This window comes from Asterias amurensis, chromosome 13 (genome assembly GCF_032118995.1).
Source record: "Asterias amurensis chromosome 13, ASM3211899v1".
Lineage (NCBI taxonomy): Eukaryota > Metazoa > Echinodermata > Asteroidea > Forcipulatida > Asteriidae > Asterias > Asterias amurensis.
The window spans coordinates 8,892,756-8,914,771 of record NC_092660.1 but is presented as its reverse complement, the minus strand read 5'-3'; the positions used below and the strand labels follow the sequence as shown (position 1 = coordinate 8,914,771).

General features: G+C 32.9%; 2 protein-coding genes across 3 annotated transcripts; one reads left to right on the top strand and one right to left on the bottom strand.

Moving 5' to 3' along the window:
* Positions 1-183: 183 nt before the first annotated feature.
* Positions 184-9,033, bottom strand: LOC139945992 (tartrate-resistant acid phosphatase type 5-like). The gene is made up of 6 exons (XM_071943565.1): positions 8,725-9,033; positions 3,898-4,109; positions 3,299-3,423; positions 2,873-3,076; positions 1,492-1,639; positions 184-1,256 (listed from the first exon to the last, which is right to left on the bottom strand). Exons 1-6 carry the CDS (start codon positions 8,873-8,875, stop codon positions 975-977), a joined length of 1,122 nt encoding a protein of 373 aa, XP_071799666.1. The 5' UTR covers positions 8,876-9,033; the 3' UTR covers positions 184-974.
* Positions 9,034-9,155: 122 nt separating this feature from the next.
* On the top strand, positions 9,156-21,985 carry LOC139946132 (FGGY carbohydrate kinase domain-containing protein-like). Of its 2 annotated transcripts, none has more exons than XM_071943748.1 (14): positions 9,156-9,194; positions 9,684-9,887; positions 11,202-11,313; positions 12,116-12,267; positions 13,175-13,263; positions 14,083-14,210; positions 14,413-14,541; positions 15,057-15,160; positions 16,025-16,194; positions 16,888-17,044; positions 17,783-17,857; positions 18,374-18,494; positions 20,318-20,412; positions 20,702-21,984. In XM_071943748.1, the coding sequence occupies exons 2-14, from the start codon at positions 9,690-9,692 to the stop codon at positions 20,846-20,848; spliced, it is 1,677 nt and encodes a 558-aa protein (XP_071799849.1). In that variant the 5' UTR covers positions 9,156-9,194; positions 9,684-9,689; the 3' UTR covers positions 20,849-21,984. The 2 variants fall into 2 exon arrangements, with proteins under 2 accessions (XP_071799849.1, XP_071799850.1); XM_071943749.1 differs by lacking the exon at positions 9,156-9,194 and adding an exon at positions 9,220-9,321 and having other exon boundaries at positions 20,702-21,985.
* The last annotated feature ends 31 nt before the right edge of the window (positions 21,986-22,016 follow it).

Genomic DNA, 22,016 nt, shown 5'->3' with positions numbered 1-22,016 from the left:
TTTCACTCGAAATTGCGTGGTTTTCCTTATACCTCGTCGACTAACACTGTCGGCCATTTTTGGGAGTCAAATTTTTGACTCACATAAATGGCCGACCGTGTTAGTTCGCGACGTAAAAGGAAAACCGTGAGTAATGCCTGTGTGGATCATTGTATTCTACTTCTAAAACATCTTTCTAACCATTTGCATTTTATAACAAACGGTTACAAACGCTTTTCAAAGATCAACTTGTTTGATCCACTGCAACATGTTCCTTTAAATGGCAAACAGTGTCCGAAACAATGATTTAATAAAAAAAAAATTAATTTCAATTGGGTTTTCTCCAAACATGACAAATTTGCGGCACGCGACCCACAGAAGTCTGAGTTTTTAACAATTTGTCAAGAACAATCCACAGTCGTGGCCCCGAAATGTAATCTTTACTCACTTCCAGCAGCAAACTTGAATCCTTGCCTCTGATTGGTCGACCCAATAACAACAAGATGTAATTTACGGCCAATAAAAACATCCTGCAGATTGCGCTGTTCTAATTCTCTATTTATAATGCAAGTAGTTGGAATAAGTATTTACACCGAACAATTTTTCTCAGAAACCTTTTTTTTCTTTTCTTGGACTAAACCAACAGTTTAATTATTTATGTACAAAGTTTTAAGTAGGATGTATACAACATTGTGACAAGACAAGCAAAAAAGAGGAAAGAACCATGAGTTTACTAAGTAAACAGTTGATCAGGTGAAAACTTGCATGCATATTTAGACTAAAAATATTGATAAAAATTACATGATTTTAGTACTGGCAGTAATGTTAATATTACAATTGCTTTGAGTAACCCAGTACCATTATCCTTGAGGGAAGACACAGAGTATAAAAAAGGGTTAGTACATGTCATTTTAGTGCAGTGATATTAAAAGACGCAGGGCAACGAACTTGGACGAGACGGTGGTGTTTTTTAGTTGCTGCGTCGATCGGTGTTGTTAAAAGCCTTTCTTTCCATTTTTTACTTCACTGTGGCTTCTGGTGCGAGGTTTAATTTCAGCCATGTACAAATCCTGTCCTTTCAGTCCATCTGCAAATATAAACTGCATGCTGATGGGGGTAGCAACGATGTAGGCAAAACCACCTTTACTTGTGACATCCCTGAAGCAATACTTGAGGGAGTTTGGAGGGATTTTATCTATGTGCTCTTGGGAGTCGTTGACGATGTGCCCAGCTCCAATGACAAAGTAATCGATAGTTGAGGAGTCTTCTCGTATATGCTGGAGGAGGAAAAGAGATTGTATAATGTTTGTGAGGGGTAGTCCACATTTCAATTAAATTAAATTAGTTATAAACGTCACTTTAACAAACATGAAAATTGTTTTCCCAGTGTGCATCTTACAATAAAAAGCACAAGATAAACTTATAAAATAAAAAAGGAAGAAATATAAAAAGATTGAATAAACAGTGACAGAGATTATGTAGGCGGGCGTAAGAAAAAGAAACCTGAATTACCTGAAGATTATGGTCATGTCCGCTAAAGTAAGCACTGACTTTGTACTTGGTAAGCAAGGGTCTGAGACGGGATACTAGACCTTCTGTGGGACCATGTTCTGCTATTGACCATACTGGATAGTGACCTGCAACGATCACATAGTCGGCACTGCATGAGGATAAATACACACAAAAACAGGGTTATGTTCATCCTTTATTATTATTGGAGAAATGCAATTTCCTTTTTTTTTGTGGAAACAAATTGTGCCAGGCATGCTGCATAAATATATTCAAATAAGCAAAACCAGAGCACTTGATCAACTAAGTTATTGATAAATCCCTTTTTGAACTTTGATACATTTTTAGTCCCTATAAATTTCATGTGTGTAGTTCTGATAAAGAAAGAAAAATAGAGGTATTTTTTTCTGTCTGCGTATTATTCAAACACTAGAAATAACCTGCCCTTTCTGTTTCATATTGAAAGCCAAGTTTATTTACTGATGACCCATAATAATATAAAGCTAATGTAAGCTATCTTTGGGATCTACATTACCAAGCAATTTATTCACCCATTGACCTCTAAATTTATTCTTCATAAATCAGGTCTTTCCCTCCCTTTCACCTCTAAACATCTGAAACCGAAACTTCCTTCCTTGTCTTCACTCCAGGGTTATTGGCAAGTGATTGTGTTCACTTAAGTCTAAGAATCCTAGTCTCCTGACGATGACTAGAGCAAGCTAGTCGAAACATTGAGACAAATTTAAGAACTGACTCCGAGGTAGTGCAGTTAATAACGGCTTAAGTAGTAGTCCCAGTCAATTTTCCGTACCTTCCGCCCAGGTAGTAGTTAAAAAGCAGGACAGTTCTTTTCAGAAATGAGAAGTCTCCCAAACAATCCGATAAATCTACTCCGCGGTAGTGTAGTAGACTTGTTGACAAGTCGTTAAATCTGCCCCACTCGGTAAGATAGTCAAGTTGTAGCGGTGCTCTCACGCGAGATCACTGCTCTCGCCCTAACTTAACTGTGCTGGCTCCCCGATTTCTACTCCTGTAGAAATCGGGGAGCCAGCAGTTCGTGCGAGAGCAGTGATCTTGCGAGAGCACCGCTACAACTCGACTTACCGCGTGGGGCCGATTTAACGACTTGTCCACAGGTCTACGCAGTAGTAGAGTATAGAAAGACAGTTCTCTAAACATACTAAAGAACAATCTCTACCTGGCAATGGCAAGTAGATACACACATGGTGATGCCGCAAACCAAGTATATATTGATACCTCACCATGCAATGCATCAAACCCTATAATCCTTGGCTTCACAACCAGAGTAAGTAAATAAGTATAGTTTCAGAGCAAACAATAGAGGTTAAAGGTTTGAAAAGGAGGACACCCATGTCAGTCTTACCTCGTAGAATTCTTAAGCTGGGTCTCAATCCACTGCCACTGGACTTCAGAAGCGTTATTATCAGCCGGTCCCTCTAGCTCTTCAGGTGTACTCCACTCGTCCATAACACCACACAGCACCACAGTGTCAATCATGATGAACACCACAGTTGAGTTTGTACCTTCAATGGTGTACTCCAGTTTATAATACAACGATGGGAAATTCCTGAAAAAAACCCAGCTTCAGTTTATTATTTGACAAAAATTAGTTTTGTGAAATTTTTATACTCATTTCTCAAAAACTACAGCACCTCAGAAAGTAATATTTTAAGCTTACTACCATGATTATCTTCAAACCCCGTATAAGTTTAATGGAAATCTGTAGATGTTTGTGTTTTGTGTCTTTCAAAAAGTACCCAAACCCTTCTCAAAAACAATAATAATTTACCATCTCTTTGATAACTTTGTGTACTCCAGTTCGGCCGTGACATTACCTCGCCAGTCATGATTGCCAGCAATAACATTCCATGGCGTCTGCAACCATGGATGTGTAAAAACATCCTCAAATGTTTCCTGTAAAAAGACAAGTTCATTTCATTTAAAACACCACAAAAAATTTCAGTTAACATTTTGAAGTTAATTTAATCATCGAGTTTGCATGGGAATATATTATGAAATGTGTTAAAAGTAAACAGTATTTTGTTTCAAGATATATAACTTTTTTTCTGCAGACATAATATTTGGTCCTTGGAACTTACCTACGTCCTGTAGCCATAGGCCTATATTATTATACTTTTCTTTTTTTTTTTTTTTTTTGGGGGGGGGGTTTCGATTTCACAAAGATAGTGATTACTTAGGACTCAGTCTTATGAAATGAACAACTCAAGGCGTCCTAAGTTAGGACGAGTAACTTATCCTAACTCGAGTTACGACTAGTCTTACTCTTTGTGAAATCAACTCTTGCATACTTTTCCACAATACCCTTTTAAATGAGGTCAAACCGAAACATACCAGGTAGTCTTAAGTACAAACTGTTAATTTGTATACCTTGAATCTTTTGTCATAAGCATCCGTTTGAATTCCTTGCTCATAGAAATTATCCCCCAGAGCGAGGACAAACAATGAAGAAATTCTTTCTGCAATCACGCCCATCTGCTTAGCACATGCCACTTCATCCTCGGTGGTATACGGCAGTAGAGTCTGCCCTCCCCAATCACCGATGACAAGGAAGGGCAGGGTACCATTTAACTGGGGTCTGTCTACAAAAGGATAAACACCAAACATTAAAATTCAATTCAAATCAATCTGACCATAACTGAACTGTCAGACATTTGCAGGCTTAACCTTAAATATCAGTGCCCAATTTCAAAGAGCTGCTTTTAATTAAGCACAAAAGGTAGTAGTTGCGATAACGTAACATTTCTCCCACCGTCGTTATCGCGTCTAAAAAATTAGACAGCAATTAAACTATGCTTATACCACTATGCTTATATAACAATTATACCACTTATACCAGCCAACCATGTACCATTTCTGACTGATATAAAATAATAATAATAATAATAATAATAATAATAATAATAATAATAATAATAATAATAATAATAATAATAATAATAATAATAATAATAATAATAATAATAATAATAATAATAATAATAATAATAATAATAATAATAATAATAATAATAATAATAATAATAATAATAATAATAATAATAATAATAATAATAATAATAATAATAATAATAATAATAATAATAATAATAATAATAATAATAATAATAATAATAATAATAATAATAATAATAATAATAATAATAATAATAATAATAATAATAATAATAATAATAATAATAATAATAATAATAATAATAATAATAATAATAATAATAATAATAATAATAATAATAATAATAATAATAATAATAATAATAATAATAATAATAATAATAATAATAATAATAATAATAATAATAATAATAATAATAATAATAATAATAATAATAATAATAATAATAATAATAATAATAATAATAATAATAATAATAATAATAATAATAATAATAATAATAATAATAATAATAATAATAATAATAATAATAACAACAATAATAATAATAATAATAATAATAATAATAATAATAATAATAATAATAATAATAATAATAATAATAATAATAATAATAATAATAATAATAATAATAATAATAATAATAATAATAATAATAATAATAATAATAATAATAATAATAATAATAATAATAATAATAATAATAATAATAATAATAATAATAATAATAATAATAATAATAATAATAATAATAATAATAATAATAATAATAATAATAATAATAATAATAATAATAATAATAATAATAATAATAATAATAATAATAATAATAATAATAATAATAATAATAATAATAATAATAATAATAATAATAATAATAATAATAATAATAATAATAATAATAATAATAATAATAATAATAATAATAATAATAATAATAATAATAATAATAATAATAATAATAATAATAATAATAATAATAATAATAATAATAATAATAATAATAATAATAATAATAATAATAATAATAATAATAATAATAATAATAATAATAATAATAATAATAATAATAATAATAATAATAATAATAATAATAATAATAATAATAATAATAATAATAATAATAATAATAATAATAATAATAATAATAATAATAATAATAATAATAATAATAATAATAATAATAATAATAATAATAATAATAATAATAATAATAATAATAATAATAATAATAATAATAATAATAATAATAATAATAATAATAATAATAATAATAATAATAATAATAATAATAATAATAATAATAATAATAATAATAATAATAATAATAATAATAATAATAATAATAATAATAATAATAATAATAATAATAATAATAATAATAATAATAATAATAATAATAATAATAATAATAATAATAATAATAATAATAATAATAATAATAATAATAATAATAATAATAATAATAATAATAATAATAATAATAATAATAATAATAATAATAATAATAATAATAATAATAATAATAATAATAATAATAATAATAATAATAATAATAATAATAATAATAATAATAATAATAATAATAATAATAATAATAATAATAATAATAATAATAATAATAATAATAATAATAATAATAATAATAATAATAATAATAATAATAATAATAATAATAATAATAATAATAATAATAATAATAATAATAATAATAATAATAATAATAATAATAATAATAATAATAATAATAATAATAATAATAATAATAATAATAATAATAATAATAATAATAATAATAATAATAATAATAATAATAATAATAATAATAATAATAATAATAATAATAATAATAATAATAATAATAATAATAATAATAATAATAATAATAATAATAATAATAATAATAATAATAATAATAATAATAATAATAATAATAATAATAATAATAATAATAATAATAATAATAATAATAATAATAATAATAATAATAATAATAATAATAATAATAATAATAATAATAATAATAATAATAATAATAATAATAATAATAATAATAATAATAATAATAATAATAATAATAATAATAATAATAATAATAATAATAATAATAATAATAATAATAATAATAATAATAATAATAATAATAATAATAATAATAATAATAATAATAATAATAATAATAATAATAATAATAATAATAATAATAATAATAATAATAATAATAATAATAATAATAATAATAATAATAATAATAATAATAATAATAATAATAATAATAATAATAATAATAATAATAATAATAATAATAATAATAATAATAATAATAATAATAATAATAATAATAATAATAATAATAATAATAATAATAATAATAATAATAATAATAATAATAATAATAATAATAATAATAATAATAATAATAATAATAATAATAATAATAATAATAATAATAATAATAATAATAATAATAATAATAATAATAATAATAATAATAATAATAATAATAATAATAATAATAATAATAATAATAATAATAATAATAATAATAATAATAATAATAATAATAATAATAATAATAATAATAATAATAATAATAATAATAATAATAATAATAATAATAATAATAATAATAATAATAATAATAATAATAATAATAATAATAATAATAATAATAATAATAATAATAATAATAATAATAATAATAATAATAATAATAATAATAATAATAATAATAATAATAATAATAATAATAATAATAATAATAATAATAATAATAATAATAATAATAATAATAATAATAATAATAATAATAATAATAATAATAATAATAATAATAATAATAATAATAATAATAATAATAATAATAATAATAATAATAATAATAATAATAATAATAATAATAATAATAATAATAATAATAATAATAATAATAATAATAATAATAATAATAATAATAATAATAATAATAATAATAATAATAATAATAATAATAATAATAATAATAATAATAATAATAATAATAATAATAATAATAATAATAATAATAATAATAATAATAATAATAATAATAATAATAATAATAATAATAATAATAATAATAATAATAATAATAATAATAATAATAATAATAATAATAATAATAATAATAATAATAATAATAATAATAATAATAATAATAATAATAATAATAATAATAATAATAATAATAATAATAATAATAATAATAATAATAATAATAATAATAATAATAATAATAATAATAATAATAATAATAATAATAATAATAATAATAATAATAATAATAATAATAATAATAATAATAATAATAATAATAATAATAATAATAATAATAATAATAATAATAATAATAATAATAATAATAATAATAATAATAATAATAATAATAATAATAATAATAATAATAATAATAATAATAATAATAATAATAATAATAATAATAATAATAATAATAATAATAATAATAATAATAATAATAATAATAATAATAATAATAATAATAATAATAATAATAATAATAATAATAATAATAATAATAATAATAATAATAATAATAATAATAATAATAATAATAATAATAATAATAATAATAATAATAATAATAATAATAATAATAATAATAATAATAATAATAATAATAATATAATATTATATTTATATGCATGTACTAGCGCACGAATCTACCAAACAAGGTACATTTACTCAAGGCGTTGAGTAGGCCCTGTAATACATGTACAAACTTTCAGAAAGATAGATAATTGCAGTGATGAATTTTATTTAGCACCTTATATAGGCCTATGGGTGTACAATGTGGTATGGCGCATACAGCAGCCACAGCCAGGAAACACCGGGGTGAACCCCTTCTCTTTTCGATAAGTGCACTGGGTTCTTTTACATGCGTTACACAACACATCCATGGGACCAACATGACCAATGGCTTTACGTCCCATCTGAAGGACGAAGCAATGGTTAAGTGTCTTGCTTAAAGGACACTTGGCTCAAAGTGTCCTTATTGTCCTTACTATTGTATAAAAGTAGAGACTAGAGGCTAATTAAAATTATTGTATTGCAATGATGTATTGCAAGATGCTCTTTAAAATTAAATATACATGTACAAAACAAGTATACCAACCCCCGTCATCATCACTATTACTAATAATAGTAATACTATAATTAGTCAAAATGTTATTACAGAGTTACAATATAGTAATACTGTTTTAATCAGTATTTTATAAATCTGATGTTTAGTTCTTCCATGGTGGTATGATGAAAAGCCTTTTTACCTTTCTTTTTCTGGACGAATACTTTGACTTCGTCTTCATGGTCGTGATCTTCTTGCGGTGAATAATTCAACACAGACGGCAGCGACACGGCAGACTGAAATCTGTAACAACAAAGTAGCACCAACATACACACGGTCACGGAAGGCTTCATGGTGATCCAAAATGGCAGGGCCAGTGTGTTTCCTTCGGTTTCATAAAATAGGGATTTGGGGGCTTAAATATCAGCCGGCCCACGCAAATTCATTCTATTCTGTGAGTATGACAGGATGCAGCACTGAACTTTGAAGTCACTGGCCAAAAAACAATAGGCACGTGACAATCACGTGATATTGGTTTTTTCTTATTCGCCTTAAAACCAGGACCTCGTGTTCTGTAGTAATTGATTGGTGCTAAGTTTAAAAAGTACCAGACTATGAATTTTGTTTTGGAGGATTGGAATCGTCTGCTAGTAGTGCTAATGCTAGCGCTTGGTAATTATAAAAGATATAAGATAATTCAGGAGATGTAATTATTTGGTATGGCAACAACGTTGTGAATGTGAGGATTAACATTGAAAGTGTGTCTTTTTGTTTCATCACTCAAATTCTGACTTAAAAGGTAGAAATTAAATGAGGCGATCGATAAAATTAAAATGTAAAAAAAAGGTCATCATTCATCAATCCCTTTGGTTATGACCCAACTGCCAGGCCCAATTTCATAGCGCTGCTTAACAGCATAGTATCACATTTTTGTGCTTACTGTAGCAGAAAAAATTGCTACGGTGCAAGCGTATTTCACAGTTAGCAGAAAATTTGGGTGCCATATTGCGCGTTTACCATGGATTTGCATTGTGGCGTCATTTATTTATTTGCGGTAAGCATGCCTTTTCATGCTTACGGTTTGTAGCGCTATGAAATGGAAATCGCACAGTTTTGTTATTTGTACCCACAAGTTATCAGTGACCCCACATTTATTTTTAGCTGAAAATGGTTGACCGCAAGGCCTCGGCTGGTTTGTTTATTGGCGTGGATGTTGGTACAGCCAGCGTACGGACAGCAGTTGTCAACAACACTGGAACTATGGTAAGGACAGCGAGTCGACCAATCAGAATTTGGCAGTCGGAAGGAGACATCTACGAGCAATCTTCAGAGAATATTTGGTCAGAATGTTGTGCAGCTATGAACGTACGTCTAAAAAAAATGGATTAAATTTATTTACAAGCTTTATATGAAGTACTCTATATTTGTAAAACTCTCAGAAATAGGCAGTCAAATAGATGTTTAAAAAAAGTATATTTTAATTTAGTTATTTATTTAATATTATTATTATAAAGTAGGATTTGAAACTTTATGCTGAGACTAAGAGAATATGTAGGTGAGGTTTGTGATAACACCATGTGAAAATCTATTTTGAAAAGTGTTTGTAGACCTTAATGCATTGCGACGTCATCCAGCCTCCATCTTAGAGGTAAAACGGTAATGAAACAATCAAAACGCACAGATTTGTACTGGATTGGCCGATGAACAACCTCCTGAGGGCGCCCTACTAAAATGACGTCATGTGCATAAGGTCTATAGCTATCAACTACCCTACTCAAAAGAGACTTTGACATGGTGTTACCGCAAACCTCACCTTATTATTGTTTTTATTATATTTTATCACATTATGCAAAAGAAAAATCACTTTCTTTTGTGCTGGTGTGGCGGTCTCGGAGCTCCGGCGTTCTCAGAGCTCCAGATTACCAAATACGGTAGAATTACGTCATGCCATGCCAGTTGATTAATGCGCCGTGCAGTGTACACTCTCGTAGTAGACTTAGGGACAAGTCGTTTATTGTCCCACGCGGTGAGATAGTGGAGTTGCAGCGATGCTCTCCACGCGCGAACTGCTGGTTGCGCAACTACTGCGCTGCCCGACTCCAGGCAGCTCGTAGTAGTCGCGCAACCAGCAGTTCGCTGCAACTCGACTATCTCACCGCGTGGGACCATAAGCGACTTGTCCACAAGTTTACTCTCGTAGCTGTCATGGCAGCGCCCATATCGTGTGGTGAACGAGTGGAGCGTATGGACAATATTGTGAAAAAAGTAATCACGTAATAAGTGTTTGAGGAGTGGGAATTACAAAGTTCAGGTTCTTCTGAAAGCCAGAAAAGGATTTTGGGTTGCCCCCTCGAAAAAGCACTCGTACGATAACAAAACAGGTCTCGAATATTTATTTGTGGCGGTAGGGGGAGGGGGGGAACGGGGGAGGTCAGTGGAGACTCACGCTCGCAACGACAGCATGCTACGTCATCCCGGAGAGCTTGGCACGCCAGAGATCTGAGACCGTGATTACTGCGTGCCAAAATCCCCGGTGACGTCACCCGGAGCTCTGAGACCGCCGGAGCGCTGAGGCCGCCACACCGGTAACTCCTCAAGTCAAGGCTCAAGGGTCTTTCACAGAAATATCGCCTCTTGTAACACTTAGCCCTCACAGTTGTGCCTGAATTTTCCCAACAGGAAGCGATGGAAGGACTAGATGCAAGTCTAATCAAGGGAATTGGATTTGATGCAACCTGCTCCCTTGTTGCCATGGATACCAACTTCCAACCAATCACAGTCAGCAAGAGTGGTGAGATATATTCTGGAACATCCCAGTCTAGTGTCTTTACACAAGTAAAGATTAGTAACTTTTAAATGGGATGTTGTTCCTTCTAAACCATTTTTGTAAGAAATAATATGTATACTTTCATTTTTGTAATCATTATTTTTTATTTATTCATTTTTTTATATAGTTAAATTCATTTTTTTTTTTACTGCTCTATCCAAAAGCAAAAGCAGTGGCGATAACAATATGAATGGGAAACTAGAAGAAATGCTCAGTTTTAAGGTATGGGACCAGGCTTTGAATTTCATTCTTGAAGGAGCAATGGACATTTTTGTGAGGGAACTTTTAAATTTGTATTGGAACTTTGAAAAGGCACCACAGCCACAACAAAGGTCACTACTGTAATAGACCCTTTCCATGAAATATGTAAATTGCACACAGCGCGTGCGCACTAACATTTTGGTTGGCAAAATGAGGGAAAATCGCGCTGTTTTGTACATGGCGCGATTGCGCGTCTGCTTAGTGCACAACTCTATGGCGTTTGCCAACCAACAGGGTCTGTACGCATGCGTGAATGTAATTAGCATATTTCATGGGAAGGGTCCATTGCTGTGGGTGCCTTGGGTATATTATAGTATGCCTTTGATATTTTGCAAAATGGAAAAACACCCTCAAGTTACCCAGATATGATTTCATATAAGAAACCAAAATGTGTTAGTAAATCTGTTTTGCCTATAAAGGCCTTCTGTACTGCTACACTACTATTCTTGGTAGTTCAAGTAACATTTTCTATTTTTTTTTTTTTTTTTGGTGTTCTATCTTTCAGGAGATAATCAAAGGAATATAGTTATGTGGATGGATCACAGAGCGTCAGAGCAGGCCGCTGAGATCAATCTGACAAAGCATGACGTACTGCGCTATGTGGGAGGGACAATATCACTGGAAATGCAACCTCCTAAACTGTTGTGGTTGAAACAGGTTTTTAATTTATTTGTTATATTTGTATATGATTACACATCCATCAGCACAATAAGCGCCAATTACAGGATTAATAGGAAACATGAAGATATTTTAAGTTTTAGATGTGAGAGGAAAGCACCAAAGGGGAAAAGCCCACGCAATCAGGGCCCAATTTCATGGCTCTGCTTACCGCCGTATTCTGCACTTACGATCACGATTCCCCGCTTATGTGCAAGCGCCAAATTTCTGCGCTAGCCTTGTAAGCGCAAAATGCCTAGTAACGTGGAGTACGCATGCGCAGAAGCCAAAATTCGTCGCTAAACCATGAAATACGCTTGCCGTAAGCACAGAATTCCCTGCTTCCTTAAGCGCCGATTCTGTGCTTACGGTAAGCAGAGCCATGTAATTGGGCCCAGGTGAAGACTGAAAATCCAATGCCAGACTATAGGCTTTTGTCTAAGTGGCATTCGAACCAGGGTCCACAGGGGTGAAAGGCAGGGAAAGGAACCACTGAGCCAACCTGTTCCCCAAAGGTGAGCAGATTTTTACTTCACAGTCGTGACCCAATTCTGTAAGGCTGTTTTGTAGAGAAATGGTGATGAGAAAGTTTGTCTGCTCACTACATGTTTTATGCCAAGCCAATGAGCAGATCCAGAAGACAGCCATGCACCCAATGGCAACTAATTTCACTACACTTGTAGTGCCAATTCTATAAAGCTGTTGAGTTATCTGTTTCGACTTTGAGATCTGTTTTCCTGCTAATCCCAGGGGTATAGACCAATGGGTTCGCATGAAAGTTGCTAAGCAGAAAATCGTGCTCAAGACAAGAGTGTGAATAACCAGCTACAAATAAGTGCAGAATTCTGTGTACTACATGTAGATCTAAAGGTACTCACCAACTCCATTCAATTTCTTCTCATCCCAGAATCTCAAAGCTAAGTGTTGGGACAGAGCTGCCCATTTCTTTGATCTGCCAGACTACTTGACGTGGAGGGCAACTGGAACACTATCGAGGTGATGAAAAAGAGGATTTCATTAAGTAAACTTTTAAAGTACAAATATTTCTACTAGAAACTACACAGAGTTTGCACTAGACCCCTGGGACATTATAGTCCCTTGAGGTAGTTATCACATATTCATAGATACCCCAGACAGTTTCTTTACTCCTATTGTTGGAGAGCGCATCACGTGGGTGTGCATAAACCTTTTGTTAATGCACACTGGAGCTCTGTTTATGCACACTGAGCTGGCTATCACGCGGAACGCGCAAATCATAGCTATCAGCGCGTAATCTAAGCGCGCGCGCGTAACACAACCCACGCGCCTCGAAACAGATTCTTCACAAAGTTTTGGAAAAAAATATTTCAAACCTCGAATTTGCAATTGTTAAAATGTCTATAACTGTATTTGTTTATGTTTTTAACAAAAGGGCATTTATGAATGGGAATAAAAGAGTAGTGACTCGTTCTTCAACGTCCATTTTAAACCTTGCAGGGTCGTTGCCGTGCGATAAAGGCCCGAGCCGAAGGCGAGGGCCTTTACCACACGGCTGCCTACCCTGCCGGCTTCAAAGGTACCTTTTATTCCCTATCATATCAGTGGAATATATAAATACCTAGTGAAGTAAAAATGTTGATCTACAAATCCTGCAGTCTTGTGGATAGTTCTGCCAAACTCGAGCCCTCGAGCACTGTGTTCTTTAACACAACACAAAGAACCTACAATGTGCACAATCCTTAAAGTTTGACCGAGTAATATTTCCTGGCAGTGTATCTTTTTTTTTTTTTATTTAAAAGAGTGTTTGCCCTTTATATTTTACTTGTCAATGGATAGATCTCTTTGCTCAGTGGTTTGTAAATGGACGTACCAAGCTGACCAGAACGGGAGGACTGAATGGAGTGATTCCTTCTGGGAAGAAATCGGTCTTGGGGATCTCAAGGAAAATAATTACGCTAAAATTGGTAAGGATTTTCCGCTCCAGATTTTCAGCACTATCTCAAAAATGTTACAACCTTTAGAAATGAAATTTTTCTCAGGTAAGTTTTATTGTATATAATATCTACATAGGATTAGAATAATCAAACTATTCCAAAAAACAAAGGTATACATTGCTTTTATAGGACCGAAGTTATTAAGGATTTTTTCTTTCTTTCGAAATTACAGGTGCTACTGTCTTGTCGCCAGGGGAGCCCGTTGGCTCTGGGCTGACCAATCAGGCTGCAGCAGAACTTGGCCTCCTGCCAGGAACGCCTGTAGGTACCTCCATTATTGATGCCCATGCTGGAGGTCTAGGTATGTAAAAGACATTCCATCACAACTGTAGAATCATCAAAATATGGGTACGTTTAAATTAGCTTACAAGTGCAAGTAAAACTTACACAAGAGCATTTCATTGGCCATTTTGTGAAATTCGTGTCTGGTGGAGGCTCGAATGTAATGACGCAGTTTCCCTGTTGCAGGCGTACAATGACAAGATGGCGTGGGACAAGTTCAGTACGACGTCAGTAACAACCATCAGCGTTGGCTCTGTGCAATATAATTAAACTGTTCCAATTCAGCAGACGACAGAGCTGTCCTCAATTCACCCAGAGTGTCAAGCGAAAAACACTGCAACTTTCGATTAGCTATGTTTTGTGGCTACCACAAGTGTAAATCCCAGAGGTACAATGTAGCTAATATTTAATAATTGGGACCAGTAGAGGTCTCTTTTTTTACTGTTGGCTCCAGGGAAGTTTTTGAACCACAGATTTCAACATATTTTCTTATGGTTAACAGGTTAACCAGTTATTGTCCCTTTTGTTTAACAGGTGTGCTTGGTGCTGATGTATCTTGCTGCGGAATGTCAAATGATGATGTCACAATGACATCACGGTTAGCTCTCATAAGTGGAACATCATCTTGCCATATGGCAGTGAGTGAAAAACTTCCCATTTAAATGTATTTATTTTTGCATTCTTTGTTTTACTTAACCACCCAACACAACATTTGTATAACAGATTTTGTATCTAGAACAATACATTGAATCAAGAAGCCTAGCAAAGCAGGTTTAAACAAAATTGGTGAACAATAACTAAGAAACTTAAAGAAACACATTGCCTTGGATAGGTTGAGTTGGTCTTTGAAAAGCGTTTGTAACCGTTTGTTGTAAAATGCATGTGGTTAGAAAGATATTTTTAAAATTAGTATCATTCGAAATTGCGCGGTTTTCCTTTTACCTCGTCGACCATTTTTGAGAGGCAAATTTTTGACTGCCAATAAATGCCAACCGTGTTAGATCGCAGAGTAAAAGGAAAACCACGCAATTTCAAGGCAAATTCAAGTGGATCATTGTATTCTACTTTTAAATCATCTTTCTAACCACACATTGTATATGCATTTTATAACAAACGGTTACAAACGCTTTTCAAAGACCAACTCGACCCAAGGCAACGTGTTCCTGTAACTTCATAGAAACAATTGATATTTTATTGATTTTTTATTTTTGTATGAGAGATCGCCTATACATGTACATCACTTCAAGGTGAAGGCTACACTAATTTGATTTGAGCTATAGATCCAAACCAACTACCATCAGGACAAGTTGCCACCTACCTGGGGCTGAATTGTTTAGGAAGCATTTATGGTTAAGTGCCTTGATCAAGGGCAAGTGTCCTGACCGCGGGACTCAAACCTACACTCTGTTGCTGACAACACCAGTGCTTGGGTTCAGTGAACTAGATCGTTCAGCCATGATATGCCTTATTACTCAAATTTCACCCTTTCTCCTTATTTTCAGATCAGCAATGAGCCAACATTTGTCCCTGGTGTTTGGGGACCCTACTATAGTGCAATGGTCCCAGGTTATTGGCTGAATGAAGGAGGGCAGAGTGTGTCTGGTAAACTCATAGACCACGTTATTGAATCCCATCCTGCAAACCAAACACTCAAGACGGAAGCTGAAAACAAGTAAGTTATCTTTTTCATCCTTCACCAAGATGGTTCTTCAGACGTGATAAGAGAAAACAATTATTTTGACCAGGGCTTGAATTTTGGGGAATAAACCACCAGACCACAGGGCTTTTAGCTCAAAATACTGACTGGACCAGAAAATTGTGTACAAGACCAGAATGGGAGACTTTGGGACGCTAGGGGGGCGGCAGACTTACCAGGTAAATTTCCATTGTTTAAGTAGTTCTGAGCATGCGCACATGACCGAGAACAATGGATTGACCTGGTAAGTCTGCTGCCACCAAGCGTCCCAAAAGTCTTCCATTGAAAAGAGAAGCAAACATGCCTTCACATTTTAGGGATTGGAACTGTTTGGATTAAAAAAAAAATTTAAAAAAATAGAGAAAATTTATCTAATTGTTTTGTGGGTATAAGTATTCTGCAATAAATCAACAAATTTAATTTTTTTTTACATTTTGACTAAAATTCAACATTTGAAAACAATCACAAGACCATGAGACTTGTCCAGTCATGAAGTTACTGGCTAGATGCTTAAACCATCTGGAATATATTTTAGGACTTAGGATGGGGTTTAATATTATGATAGAAGAAATAAAAATCCTGATTTAGTGTTTTTGCAAAACTTTGGAGGCAATAACTTCTTTCATACTAAATAAAAGTATCTACAAAATCAATGTGTTCTTTCCGTAGTGGTGTAACTGTATATCAGCACTTGTTCAACTTACTTGAAATTATGTCAGCATCTCAACCAACAGTGTCGATGGCAGAATTGACGAGAGATTTACATATATGGCCGGATTTCCATGGAAACCGCTCACCACTGGCAGATTCAAGTCTGAAAGGAATGGTATATTTAACCAACCCAACCGACCAGCTGACCTGACCGACCTGACCTGAATGACCAAACTATTGACTAGACTGACCGAATTGACCTAACTGTTAACTGACCGAACTGAAAAACTGACGGATCAATCCAACCTGGTCGACCAACCGCCCATTCTGACGTGATGATCAACCTGACCTGACCTGACCTGACCAACCTGACCGAGCTTACCTGACCTGACCAACCTGATCGGAATGATGATCTAACCGACCTGCCTGACAGACCTGACTGACTTCCCTGACCATCTTGACCGACCTGACCTTCCTGACTGACCTGCCTAACCTGACCAACAGAACCAACTGATGACTTGACCTGACTGACATAACCTAACAGACCAGCTGTCAATTTCACCAAATTCATTTTAAACTAGGATTAATCTTAGGACTGAGGACAAGTTAGTTTCCGTATCCATAGCAGTAGGACGCATTGAACCCATCCTAAGTTAGGACGAGTTACCGAGATAGGATTAGTGTTTTGTGAAATTGGCTGCAGACTGACCTGACTGACTGACATGACCTTGCTCTATGGTCTAACTGATGCCTGACGGACAGACTGACATGACTGACCAACTAGACTTACCAGACTGCTCCAGACTGACCTGGCTGACCTGACCTGATGACCCAACTTACCCAGTGTGTACAATGTATATGGCCACACTTTCAACCTGATTGTTCTAAATGAATTGTCTATTCTACCATCTAGATAAGTGGACAGTCCCTGTCTACCTCCATCAGTGACCTTGCTGTACTCTACTTAGCAACAGTGCAAGCCATTGCTGTAAGTTTGATCAAAATTACAAGGGAACTGACTCAAACTCTGGTGTTTCTGATCAGTAGAGTGTGGGTTCGATTCCCAGTCATGACACCTGTGTCCTTAAGCAAGACACTTTACCACGATGCTTCATCATCCTTCGGATGGGACATAAAGCCATTTGTCCAGGCTGCCCAATAAAGCTTTAGTGAATTAGCGATGTGTTTAGCCATAAGGACAGCCACTAGACAGTGCGGGGAGTTTTAAACTAATTCCAGCGGTACCTTCCGAAAGATTATGGGCAAAGAGAGGTTGTGAAAAAAACCCATAGTTTTTGGTTAGTTCCGGTAATAAACCATCCCATTTGTATGTTGTTTTGGTAGGAGACAAAGGTCTCCGTCTTGTGAATAAGTAATCAGCCCGGGCGAATTAGCAATCTGTTAATTATGAATTTTTCCGCCTCATGTTAATTTTTCAAATCTATCACAGAATGGTTTTAATTGAATACTAATATCTTTTTATTTGTCAATTGCTTGCATGCAGCACGGTACTAGGCATATCATATCGTCAATGGAGGGCGCTGGCCATCGTATATCAATGGTGTTTGCTTGCGGGGGACTCAGCAAGAATCAACTTTTTATACAAACGCATGCTGACGTCACAGGTATTAGACAGATTGTAGTCTGTATAACTATTTTAAATGAGTCACAAATAGGGTTGCTTGTGATATGTTCTACATTTATAACAAGTATTAACATTTTTTTCCCCAAAAAGATGAAACAAAAGTTGTAACTACTCTGTGACAGCCCCAAACCAGCGCCGAAACAATATTTTTAGGGCTGCCATTTTGTAAAATGTGGGCCACTCACAAAATTCTCAATAAATTTCAAACTTTTGCAAATATACCCAGTCCACACTCTGTTCAAATATGTCTTGAGTAGTCCGTTCTTTATCTTTTGAAACCATAAAATCACCTAACAAATGTTGACCCCAAATCTGAAAATTTGACCATGCCGGCATGGCAGATTTTTTTCAATTTCGGACCAAAATTCCAAACTCACAATGTTGCACAATATTTATATATTATTTTAAAATTTTATTTTATTTTTTGTTTGCTCGGCATCCAAACAGCCCAAGCGCCAATAGCAGGAAGGATACAAATATTTAATATTATAAAAACAGTATGTATCCTGCCCCCTTAGATACTATTTTATAACAAATAAAAAAGTTGTGGATACGGAAACTTTTCCGTACACTTATTCAGAGGGCTCTAAAATCAACAAAACTTACGTACTTGGTAATAGCAGTTGGGATTTCATCATCCACACCCCACTCAGTCATTAGCTCTTCGTCCGTAAACCAATTCACATCTCGACTTGAGAATCACTGTTCCGACCATCCATTGAAACACAGCCCTTCAACACCAATTCTATAGTTTTCCAGTCAAGAGGGGCAAGCATTTAGCTTTAAGTCTCTACATCCAGGTTAAATCCAGTTCAAAAAATCTGCACAGCACTCCCTGAATAACACCAATGTTACAGTTTCCTAGTCGAGAGTGGCAAATAAGCATAAGCTCTACATGTATAACTCCAGGTAAAAAATCTGCACATCACTCCCTGGATAACACCAATATTACAGTTTTCCAGTCAAAATGGACAAAATAATAAGCGTAAGCTTTAGTTAGTCTCTTCATCCAGGTAAATCCAGGTAAAAAAAAATCTGCACAGCACTCCCTGAACTTGTGTTCCTCAAGCACAGTACAAAGCACACTGCCAGTGCCAGCACCATGCCTTGCCTGCATACTGCCTCTGTACTGCCTGTATAACATGCCACGCCTGCACACTGCCTTGCTTGCATACTGGCAGAGCAAAAGCACATGGGCGTTTGAATTTACCTCCACAATGGATGGGGGTTAACAAAAGAATCTGGACTGATGCAAAACCTGCTCAGGGGTGTTATTGATGTGAGGGTAAGGCTGCACCACAAAATAAGCAGGGGGTGGATAAATGCAGAGGGCAAGTTTCACTACTGTTTTTACCTTCGTGCAAACAAGCTTTAGGAAAAAAAATATCTTTCTCACAATAAATGTTTGTGGTTACTTTTATGACCTGATAAAAACAGTCATTGAAATAACTTGCAGTTTTTGGATTGAAATATAAAAATAGCAATTTAGTGAGGACAAGACAGGTTAATTGTGTATTCAACTATTGACCCATTTCACCTGACGTCATCATCATAAAAATCTTGAATACGCCATACTGCTGGGCAGTTTCACTGTGCGTTTTCATATATAATTCTATAGAGTATGCTGTGCGTTATGCAGTGAAGTGCGCATTTTAGGCGACGCGGCATTATTACATGTAAACCTAACTGCCCACCAACATGGTGAGCGTGGCATCAGTCGCCGCGTGTGACACGCGTGCAAGGGGTCAATAGTCTAATTGTTAAGTAGATTTTCATTGTTTTCTCCAATGCTTTGTTTTATAGGTCTTCCCATTGTTCTTCCCAAGGAGAGCGAGTCTGTTCTGATTGGTGCATCTTTACTTGGTGCCCGTGCCTCTGGCTGGTTCCCAACTGTTCAGGTACGTCATTTTAAACATAATTCACCAATTACTCACTATCATATAAGCTTGCAAGACAGTTTGATAATGGAAGCGCAGTTGTTCAGGGCCAAATTTCATAGCCCTGTTTATTGGGGAGCAAATTTTTGAAGGTGTAAACGTATTTTACTGGTTAGCAAAAAAAAACGGCTGCCATTTTGTGCAGTTTCCATGGATTTGTATTGTTACATTGTTATCCTCGCTACCGCATGTAAGCATGTAAGAGCAATGACCAAACAGCCCCAACAAATTTGATGTTCTTATGTTGCAGGATGCTATGAAGTCTATGGGAGGAGCTGGTGATGTCATCCACCCTGATCCAAAGACAAAGCAATTCCACGACAGAAAGCACAGGGTCTTCCTTAAAATGGTGGATGACCAGAGGGGGTACAGAAGCATAATGGAAGAGCCACACTGAACATCAGTTGTCTCTGTGAAGATTCCTGTCAAGGGAGCTCGGCAAACTCCTACATGAGGATATAAATACCAAGCTGGCAAACATTGGTTTGAGATCTATGATTATGAATTGCACAAATTAGAAATTGTGGTTCAGTAAACTGGACAACAATATTTATAAAATCAGCGGTTGGCTTGGTGGGATTCGAACCCACAACCTTGTGATTGCAAGTCCTGCCGTCTATTCAATCACATCAAGCAAAGATTTTACAAAATATATGTAAGAGTTGAAATTTGTGAAAATTCCTGAAAATGGCTTGCATGCCTGGAGTTCCCCCTTGACCGGAGCCTCTCAGATGTTACAATTCAGGAGGTTCACAGACTCTGTGAATCACCAGAAATACAAGACTACAGGATTGGACACAATATGGACTATTTCTTTCTCCATTTGGTGACTGCTTTAACATCTTCAAAGATTATTATTAATTTAAGGCTCAAGGAAATCTTTAAATCAGGAAAAATCCTGGGAAATTACCTGTCAAGGATTTATTGGTTCTTTAAAAAACAACTTTGACATCATACAACTCTTCAATTCAAACTTTCAGCTCAATTTAAACAAAAAACAAAATATGAACATTATTGCATCAAGTTTAAAAATCTTTGGCAAATACTTTATAAAATTCTAACAAATTACTATTTATAAATTTGTACTGTACATCTCTTGATTGCATTTGAGTTTAAAGTAAACATAGAACAACATGAAAACTATTGCAACAAGTTTGAAATTTTTTGGCAAATACTTTATGAAATTCTAATAAATTTATTAACAATATATTTTGTATTTAAACTGCACATCTCTATCAGCCTTGGATAGTATAATGAATTTTGAGAAACTTTTCACTTAAAGTATCGTGATATAAAAAATATATCACTTTTTTGGAATGCATTTTAACTATCATATACAATTATGTGAAAGCACCTCAGATAAATCTAAATGGCAAAGTCTGTAAACATTGAAGTATGTAAACTGGAGTTAAGTTAATAATTGTAAAGTAAATTGTAAAGTAAATTATTATTTGAAACAACTGAATATGGCAAGAAACGGTGACTTACATGTATACAAAGAGTTTCTTTGGTGGAGGCTGAGGAGTAAACCAATCTGCCTAGGGGGGGGGGGGGGCGGGGGGGTA